This window comes from Triticum aestivum, chromosome 2A (assembly GCF_018294505.1).
Source record: "Triticum aestivum cultivar Chinese Spring chromosome 2A, IWGSC CS RefSeq v2.1, whole genome shotgun sequence".
NCBI classification, from domain to species: Eukaryota; Viridiplantae; Streptophyta; class Magnoliopsida; order Poales; family Poaceae; genus Triticum; species Triticum aestivum.
The window spans coordinates 16,215,720-16,226,098 of record NC_057797.1 but is presented as its reverse complement, the minus strand read 5'-3'; the positions used below and the strand labels follow the sequence as shown (position 1 = coordinate 16,226,098).

General features: G+C 46.2%; 1 protein-coding gene and 1 pseudogene across 1 annotated transcript; one reads left to right on the top strand and one right to left on the bottom strand.

Moving 5' to 3' along the window:
* Positions 1–206: 206 nt before the first annotated feature.
* Positions 207–3,747, top strand: LOC123187011 (putative disease resistance protein RGA1; annotated as a pseudogene).
* Positions 3,748–5,599: 1,852 nt separating this feature from the next.
* Positions 5,600–10,149, bottom strand: LOC123184310 (uncharacterized). Its single transcript, XM_044596457.1, has 2 exons — positions 9,606–10,149; positions 5,600–7,104 (listed from the first exon to the last, which is right to left on the bottom strand). The coding sequence occupies exons 1-2, from the start codon at positions 10,073–10,075 to the stop codon at positions 6,726–6,728; spliced, it is 849 nt and encodes a 282-aa protein (XP_044452392.1). The 5' UTR covers positions 10,076–10,149; the 3' UTR covers positions 5,600–6,725.
* Between the last annotated feature and the right edge of the window lie 230 nt (positions 10,150–10,379).

Below are 10,379 nucleotides of genomic sequence, written 5' to 3'. Positions count from 1 at the left end.
ATCAGAAAGAAGAAGAAAGTTGACAACGAGCATTATTGAGGTGCTCGGAATTCGCTCCGAGCCCCGTCCGATTGAAAACGAGCGCCCAGATCCATCCAATGTGGGGCGCAGCAGCTCACTGTTTGCTCTTGTAGTAGATGATTATGACGCATGGCAGTGGTGGACTGCTTTTGCCTGGTGTAGTGTAGATAAGGCTCGTCGAGAGCGGCAACCATCATCAGTTCAGAGCTCAGAGGAGGCACCACCCAACCCAACACACTTCCGAGTCTGACGCCCAAATGAAACCGCCGCTAGCGGCAAGAGCCGGTGGATGAAGCCCTCCATCTCCATCTCCATCTCCATGGAGGAAGCTGGCGGCTTGGATGCTGCAAGCCTGGCGGAGGCGCTGCGGCTGGTCCTCTCGGCGTTTCGGGCCATGGAGGGACTGGCCGCCGAGATCCACTCCTGCCACAGGGCCCGTCGGAAATGGGAGCTCACGAGGTGCCGTTCCAAGGTCGCCGACCCCGTGCTGGACCTTCTCGTCGCCCATTTGCTCCAGATCTGGAGCATCTGTGCCGGCGCTTACCCGCAGCGTGCCGGCGACAAGGCGCTGGCTCTGCAGGCCAGGGACGCCGTCCACTTCATCCAGCTCCTGCAGGACAAGGTCCAGTACGGTAAATTTCAGCCCAGCTCCCTGGTCCAGATCCTTGCCCATGGACCCAAGCTCCTTTCCGCTCTGAGGTGGTGTGGTTGCAGCCGCCTTCTTGTTGCACTTTTTGCGTCCAAGCCGACCCACAGCTTCACGGGGGGCATCAAGGCGGTGAATCAAGAAACTCGCAAGATTGGCGACCTGCTCTGCACTTTGCCACCGCAGCCGATGCTGCCTGATTCAGGCAGGCAAGTCCTTCAGGCGGGGGTGTCTGTTGGGCGCGACAAGGACAGGGATGACGTCGTGCGGATGCTCGTCAAGCTGTGCGCCAAGGTTCCTGCACCTCACATGATGGTTTCCATTGTTGGCACCGCAGGAATTGGGAAGACCACGCTCGCTCAGATGGTATTCAATGATACAAGAGTTGCCAAGCATTTTGATGTCAGATGTTGGGTCTCAGTTTCCACTAGTTCCAACAGAATGGACCTGGCAGCGGAGATCTTAAGGTCAGCCCAGCCAGCTTGGGATGCATCCGATGAGAAGATGGCGGATTTCCAAATGCTTCAGTCCGAGCTCCGTCGACTTGTTACCTCCAAGAGGTATCTCATTGTTATTGATGATATCTGTAATGGCATGGACGATACCTGGCTGGACATGATGGCTCCTCTACAGTCGGCAGGTATTGGTAGCAGAATTCTGGCAACTTCTCGCATGAACACCGTGCCTCACTTCCTCGGTGCATCGCATCTATACCCTGTAAATCCGCTGAATAGCGACGATTGCTGGGCCATCCTCAAGGAACATGCTTTTCCAAGTGGTCGCGACAATGCCTGTCCAGATCTTCACCCGATAGGGAAGCAGATTGCTGCAAAAATCAATGGGTCACCTCTGGCTGCCAAGCTGGTGGGAGGTTTGCTGGGAGATACAAGGAGCAAAAATCACTGGATGAAGATCATGAAAACAGGATTACAAGACAATGCTCTTCTCCCTGCCCTGCGCTTGAGCTATAAGTACCTACCGGTACACCTCAAGCGGTGCTTCGCATATTGCAGTCTGTTTCCACAGAACTATAAGTTTGATCCAACATAGTTGTCCCGCCTTTGGATTGCCGAGGGCTTTGTTCAACCACAAGGCAGGGCTGGTAAAAGCATGGAAGACATAGCCAGAGAATATTTTGGTCTGCTCCTTTCACGCTCATTTTTCCAAGAAATCAAGCTTGGATCCAGTACTTACTACTTAATGCATGACTTACTCCATGATCTTGCAAAGTCTGTTGCAGCGGAGGACTGCTTCCATATTGAGGATGGCATGAAATGTGACATCCCATCAACAGTGCGCCATCTGTCCGTCACTGTGAAGAGTCTACTTGGTCTCACAAGCTTCAGTGGGCTACCAGAGCTGCTCACCTTGTTCATCCAACCATCACTTCCGTCCTCCTCCAGTTGCTTCCAAGAGGATTTTGCTGTGAATTTAGAAAGTATCTTGAAGAAGTCCAAACATTTGCGTGTTCTTGATCTCAGTGGCTATAACTCCAAAGAGTTACCTCATTGCATTTATGACTTACTGCACCTCCGTTACCTATCTATCCATGGCTCCATCCAGAGACTTCCTGAGTCGATTGGCAAGCTTCTGCATCTGCAAACATTGTGCATCTCTGGGAAATGTTCCCTTGAGAAGCTTCCTGCGAGCGTTAGTATGTTGGTCAATTTGCGGCATCTTATGGTTGAAATGAAGTATACTGCAGGACTGGTAGGCATTGGCCGGCTAGCAAACCTTCAGGGATCACTTGAGCTCCACATTGCGAAGTTGGAAGGGCGCAAACCAGAAGAATTGAGGAACATTGATGGTCTTCATGGGTTAGTAATAAAATGTCTAGAAAATGTTTCAGGCTATGAAGAAGCCCGCAAAGCTGAGTTGAATAAGAAACTTTATCTTAATTTTCTGAATTTGGAATGGAGCTCAGCTAGTAGAAATAGCTCCCCTCCTGCTGATGCAAAGGTGCTTGAAGGTCTGCGGCCTCACCATGCCATAAAGGTACTTAATATTAGAAGGTATTGTGGCGCCAAAGCTCCTAGTTGGCTGCAGTCACTGCAGCAACTACGTTCTTTGCGCCTCATCAATTGCAGGAGCTTGTGCATCCTTCCTCCATTGGGAAATTTAGGATCACTCAGATATTTACACATGAAGGAGATGTGTGCAGTTGATCGAATTGGACATGAGTTTTATGGCACCGGTGATGTGGCATTTCCATCTCTAAGTGTCCTTGAAATTGATGATTTCCCGAAGTTGTGTGAGTGGGCTGGCATAGAGGACAAGAACTCATTTCCATGCCTTGAAAGGGTAAGTCTAATGGATTGTCCAGAATTGATCAAAATTCCTTTGTTCTGCCAAGCTACTCGTGAAGTTACCATCGAACGAACACGGTTGATACCATATATGAGGCTTGCACCCTTTTCTTCAAGTTCAGAAATGCTCCAGCTGGACGTTTGCACAAGTTCTGTCATCCTCAATAGATTACTCTACAAACATCATATACAGTCCATTGCAGTGTTAAACATAAGTGGGGCTGAGCAGCTTGCTGCTGCTGAACAACTGGGGTCTCTGGTATCTCTGCAAAGGCTTCAGCTCTCTCGGTGTAATCTTACTGACCAGACACTAAGAAGCTTTCTTCAGGATCTGCCTTGTTTGTCTTATTTGGAGATTCTAGACCTTCCTAACATCACATCACTTCCGTTAGCGGAAACAGTTAAGTTCTGCACAGTGCTCACTGAGTTGTGCATTCGCAACTGTCAATCGCTTTGTTCTCTATCCTCATTGCAGTATCTTGCTTCACTAAAATATCTGGTGATTGAGAGGTGCCCTGAAGTAACTGCAACATCATTTCCTGTGAACTTTATGAGCCTTTCATATCTGAAGGGGCTGAGAATGTCGTACTGCACAGAGCTTCAATCTTTACCGTATCTGCCATCGTCACTGGAAACACTTTATATCTTTCGGTGCCACCCTGAATTGTCCAGGAAGTCAAGAAACATGAAAGGGCATTATGTTGAGAAGCTTGCAATTGTACCTAGTGTATCGATCGAGTAACAGAATATTGTGAAGGTATATATAAATTTTAAGTCTCTGTTTTTGCTCTCTGTTTTTGCTTGTAATTTTGTATGTGTTTCTGCATGTTCATGAGAAGCTTACAAAATCTGAATTTCAAAAAGAAAAGGCGAAAGGGAGGAAAAACCCTGTCTTTTCTTTTCAAGAAAAACTGTAAGGGAAGCTTTGCACTTGGGTGTAGGTGGGAGACTCGAACCCAGGTGGCTTTGGTGGAACCATCACACTAGCTGTTACATTAGGAGGGTCTCCCTCATCTGGGAATTTCTTAAATTTTTAGTGACCGGAAGAGATTAACATGACTAATTATTGTAGGAACACATCTCAAATGGTTGGATTAACCCAATGATTTTGAGTTGTTCAGCCATGTTTTGCTGGTCCATTGTACTTGACCTTATGGAATCCTGGGCTTAGTCAAAATATGAGTTATTTTACAGGTCATGTGAAATGTTCATTTCAGTCAGTTGTTGTCACTTGACCTTGCCAAATTGGCATTTCAGGAGAAGTGTGTGGTTTCGTAGCACATAATTTAGAAAACCATGAAATGATGGAAATGTTTCGAGGAGATAAACTCATAATCATGCAGTGGCATATACCAAAAGCTTTTAGGGAAAATTATGGAAAGCTGAGTGCAGAAAGAGAGCTGATATCACAGTTAAAAAGGGAAGCATTAACAGTTTCCATATATTTTATCAACAACTTCACTATTGATCTTTACTCCGTGCTATAGAGGAGACCTTCAGCGCCCTCTGCTGTTAGTTCCCTGTGAAGGATAGGATAGGATAGGATAGTATAGGCGGGCGACACGGGCGGAACCTCCAGCCGCAGCCGCCAGTACTGCCGGCCTCCGTTCCATCCCCTCCGTCGCCGCCGATGGGAACCATGGAATCGCGTGGGTGGTGGTGGTGGATGACGTCCGTACGCGAGCTCGCTCAAGGATCCGACTTGGTCGGCGGTGGCGCGGGTTCGTGTGGCGCTGCATCCCCCTTTGGCTTTCTCTCAGGACTCCGGAGGCGCGATGCCGATCTGTTGGTTGTGCGCTCCCGACCGGCTGACCCAGAGGCAACTGCGAGTCGTCTGGGCGCTCGTCGCCGACGGTGATCTGACTTTCGTGCTCCAGTTCCGGTCATGTTCGACCCCTGGGTCGACAGGCATGGGCAGGACTATCCGGCGAGTGGACTGTTGAGATCTTGCTTTTTATCAGAACAATTTGCTGTACTTTTGCTTATGTTGTGTTCTATGTAATTAGTGGGTTGTATTTGGATATTTGGAATCATGTAAACCCGTGTGGTTGTGAGGTGCTGTGTGCACTAGTTTAGGAGCTTGTTCTCCAACTCTTGCAAACCAAGCTTGTATTCAATCAATGTAATGTTTTGGACTTTGTTGTTGCTGTTATTATTGCCATAATGTCCAAATCTGAGTACTACGTACCTGTAAGCTGTTCCACTTCACTTTAGGTAAATTGTATTTTCTTCAGCCAAAAACAAGCACCCATACCCAACAAGCACACACACATTAAGGGCCTTTTTGATTCGCAGGTTTCCAAGAACACGAGACTAGGAAAAATATAGGATTGATTGATTGCATCATAGAAAAAACAAAGGATTGTTTCAAAGAGATTTGAATGGCCGCTACAAATCCTATTGAAATTAGTACAAAGAAATTCTTAAGAAAAATTCCTACCCGAGTGGTGAAGCTGCATCGAATCTTTTCCACAATGGTGGACATTTGCTCCATCATCTAGCATACAAAGCCTGCGACATGTACACATGTACGAAAAATTGAATTTCAAATTAGTTCCACTTCCATCGCAGGAATCAGCAATTGTACAATGCCGCTCATTCACCACAACAAACAGGTCCAGTATAAAATAGCTAGTCTACAATGGCCAGCCAGGTCAGATATCTTCCCGCAACATTACTTTTTTACCATTTCTAACATGCTATCTATATCCAACATTAGCAGCACGTGCGTGTTTGAGAGATAGAGAGAGACAAAAATCTATACATTTTACACAAACAAAACTGGAAGTTCCTCTACATATTACATACACGTAACAAAAAAAACTATATATACGACAGAAACAAAACTGCAGGTAATATGCAGCATACACTAAATTCTATCCGGAACCTCCAGCGCTAAATCTTGCTAATACAGCAAGCAGGCTCATACCAGAAAATGTCGCATATATGGAGCCATCACACAAAATGCATTCTAAATGCTAATATAGGATAAATGCACCCGCCCATATAAGCCTGGTGTGCCCTCTCTTCTGTGTTACCTGCCGCCTGTTATCTCTCGAACAATCTTCCAATCACCTTTGCCAAATCTGCACCAGTACACTCCAGCTTCTCAGATCTTGTTCGCCACATCCCCTTTAACCAAGACGACCAGCACCGCCTTGGATTTGCCTGCAGCACCTCTGAGAAGTTTACGTATTTTGGAACGATCAAATTCACTATCTCTTCCCGTAGTATGTTTTTAAGCTCAGTTTGAACTTTCCAAGTCATCTGGCCATTACATGTTCTGAAGAATTCTCCAATAAAATTATGCAGGGATGAACGACGTGGCTTCTTCAGAGAATCCCCATCCAGATACAACAGCATAGGTGGAAACCAGTACTCATCAAGGTAGCTCACCACGTATTGGTCAATCACTGAAACCAAAGTAGCTGCTACATTCGGAGGGAGTAATCCTGAATGGCGGTTCTTTTGCAGAACATAATACATGTTATTTAACACAAATATGTACCTTTGTCCCTTTTGTTGGAAAACTGTTTCTGCACATTCCTTGAGCTTGGATGCCAAACAAGAAAACATGTCAGAGCATGGGCCAGTGTTGTAATCTCCAGATTCAAGTATTGACTGCACCATATCTTTGTTACGACAGAAGAATTCCAGGACTTGTATGAGAACGAAAGTTGCTGGGTGGATGGTGGATTCTTTGATGCCACAGATTTCATTTGAAGTCCCCTCAATCACTCCTTTGAAAGCATTCACCATCTTATTAATAATACCAGCAACCTCACCAGATCTGCTGAAACGTAGGTCTTGTATATTGAATAGGACATCAACAAGTGCGTCAAAAACAGACAGCTGTTGTGGATATGGACATCAGACCAATTGGCATCACTGAAGGAACATGCAACTTCAAGGAGCTTCTCTAAAGATTGCCCAGCTACCTCTGCAAAGCATTCTTCAGACAATTCCCAATTCTGCTCATGCAGATGTTGCTGACTTAAAGAAACGAGTTTGGTAGTGATTTTGAGCCTAATGACCCAAGTCCTTGTCGTTTCATTGGTCAGCTCACAAGGACCTGCAAAGCTTTCTGTGCCTGCCTTGAGGATATATGGATTGCCATATGCATCGGATATCCTGTAATATGGTCAAGATTAAAACTTCATAATGTACTTCAAAGTGCATAAATACACCACCCGCAAAAAGAAGTGCATAAATACAAGGTTTCTGGAAGTTTCTATAAATCATAAAGCATCGAAGACACTATTGTCCTCACCAAGAACATCAATTCAACTATGCATTGCATGATGTATACCAAAAAGAAACCTCATAATGTAAAGACAAACAGAACAGGATTTATTAGCTTCAGCTGGAATTTTTAAATATATGTTTTCATAATGTACCTGGTTTAAAGCAGGACCTTGCTTAAAAATTACAGCTCCGTCTTTTGGTTTGAAACGGGTCAATTTGTATAACTGCTACGCTTTTTAATGACATGTGGCTTCAATAACCTGACAGTGATGAGCCCCCTGGCTGTCTGCAATGTTCTACAAGGCATCAGTGTGATGTATATGCATCTTTTCCTTTTTATTTATTTAGTAGTGATGACTCATGTTGAGAATGGAAGTATTATCACCTACTGAAAGGCTTGAATTAACATTGTTTTGCTACGTATTCTTCTTCTCTGCGTATCTGCTAATTTTGACTTACTAGGAAACCAATGTAAATATTATGGACCACTTGCACTGATTTAAACCACCTAACATGCTATTCACAGTGAACTAGAAATTGTGCAAAAAAAACAAACGACATTTCCCTTATTGTAAGATTTTGCTATGAATGTAGAAATTGTTATCTGTCTTCTAATGGAATGATGAGTTCAGGTGGGCTGTTTTTGGTCCCACGTTGACCCATGAATATTTTTCGCCCTCAAATACTTGTTATACAGAATTGTATTATGTGTATGCCATAATAGTAGTGATTCAAAATCTCCAGAACAGTTGAAACAGAGTTGGTGTACACACGATAAGATTATCAGCAAGAAAGCTTGGTGGTTTGCATTAGACAGGGGATCCACTAGGAAAATTTTCTTTCGGAAATATTCAGTAGGTAGTTTACCCTCAAGAAATACATTTTTCTATACGAAGAGAACTTTGTGTACAGAAATAACAAGCAAAAGCTCTGGGTAGGTACACAGGTAACTTGTGAACTGTGACGAGAGTGAGAAAGTCTTATTTGCAGCCTCAACATAGAGCCAAAACTTTTTTGTTTGCAGAGAACCGGCAGGGGGACTGCCCATATTTGTATCAAGAAACAAGATAAAGATTCAATACAACAGCAAGAGACAAACAGCTAGAACTATACACTGAAGAGCAGCAACAGGCAATCACCCTATAAGAAAAGATACATTAAGCAAATAAGCACAGGATGGTCGCACGGCCAAGCATTCTATAGTACTCCATGACTCTTCGCATCCTCCACGGCACCCTTTCTTTAGAGATGGCAAAGATAACATCCTGGGTCATTCTCCTTTAGCTATTGAACATGTGTTTGTTCCTTTCTTTCCAAAGGACCCAGGAGACAACAATCACGGTGTGAAAGCCATTCTGGATGTGGTGTTACAGATCAGAGCGAGGTATGAAGTGTCTTTATGTTCTTGGCATTCTAGATGGCTCCATGGCCAAGCACCGAAAGATTTAGCCCCAAGTTTGATCAACCATAACCGACATATAACAGGAAAGCATGCAAAGAGGTAGGCAATGGAAGTTTGCTTAGAGTCTTCAGAAAAAATAACTCTACACTGTGATCAAAAGGGTTAGTGTCCCTCCGGCTTCAGATTGCTCAAACCCTGATGTACCAAGGCGCTAAACATGTAATCTACATGCAAGGATGGTAGTTTCCAAGTAAAACTCTGACATTGTTTGGAAAGCATCGACAGGAAACAAATGCATTCAAATATCCATTTGCTTTGCATAGTTGATAGCAGAAAGCAAGATGGGTTACGGCTGCGGCTGGATCAATCGAAATAAGGTTATGGCTGATGGCCCGCTGTGTCCCCCAAGCAAGCACCCTGCTTTGAACATCATCATTTGCAGGACATGTGTGGATGCAACATTTGGGGTGGAAGAAACCGCATGGTTTATTATTCCAAAGACTGTCCCTGGTTGAATAGGTTGAGGTACTTGTGTACTGCCAATCAATTGACTATAATCAGTTAAGAGCAACTAGCTAGCTCCCTGCCCCGCTACCGCTAGTCTTGGACACAGAAAAACACCAGACACGGACCAAAAAACACAAACAAAAAGGACACATCAGAAATACTAGAAAGGAAAGCTGTTTATGGAAAAGGAAAGACATTGAAAACTACTCCACCGCATCAGAAGTAGCATCCGTGAATGCACCCAAAAGCGCTACTGCTCAAACTAAGGACCGCAATCGCACGACGGGCACGATCTGACCATTACCAAATGGGATTGATTGACGATGAGTGTGTAGCGTACGGAATCAAATCAAATGTACAGAAAAAATAAAAAAATATGATTGGAGCAGTGAGGTTGGACTTGGTGGAGAAACTGCGCGGAATCAAATCAGACATTCAGGACGAAGGGGTGGCGATGGTCGGCGCATATGGTATGTACCTGTGCAGGCCGCCGCCTTGCGGAGCGTCGGGAAGGTCTGGAACCGAGCCTGGGAAGAAGATGCGGGCGCCCCCTGTTTCCAGCAACTGGATGAGTGGGTAGCAGAGGTGCCGGTCATTAGGATGGCCGGTGTCGTCGTCGGAGCCGGAGCCGGAGCCGGAGCCGGAGTCGGAGGCGTCGTCTCTGCGCTGCACGAGAGAGGGGATCGGGCTTGCGCCGCCGGCGATGTGGAGCCCAAGGGCCGCGGTCACCGCGGCGAGGTGCGCGGGATCCAGATGGACGAGGCGCGCAATGCGGCGAGGTGGATTGCCTGGGATCTGATCGGGGCCCTCCGACGGCCGCCTGGCGTCGGCCCGCGCCATGCCGGGAAGGGGAAGTTCCAGCGAGGCGGCGGGCGCGAGGCAGAGCGAGCTGTGGAGAGGGCCCAGCTCCAGCGCAGGGGTCTCGGCGGCAGGAACGCAGACCACCATGCCGCCCGCCGACGCCCGACGCCGACGCCCGACGCCGAAGCCGAAGCCGATGGATGGGTGGGGGGCTCTCTTTGGTTTTGGTTTGGGTTTTTGGAGGGGAACGGGAGGAGCAGACGATGTACCCTATATAGAAATAGAAATAGAAAGAAAGGGGGTTTTCGGCCGTGGGGGTGGGGCCGGCCGAGTCGCTGCAGCCGTTTCCTAGTAGTAATATTAAAATCAAAAAATGGGTTTATCCCCTGCCCGCCGACGGCAGTCGTTCCTCGTCTGCGCCATGTGCTCCAACTTTAACTTTGTAGTACTG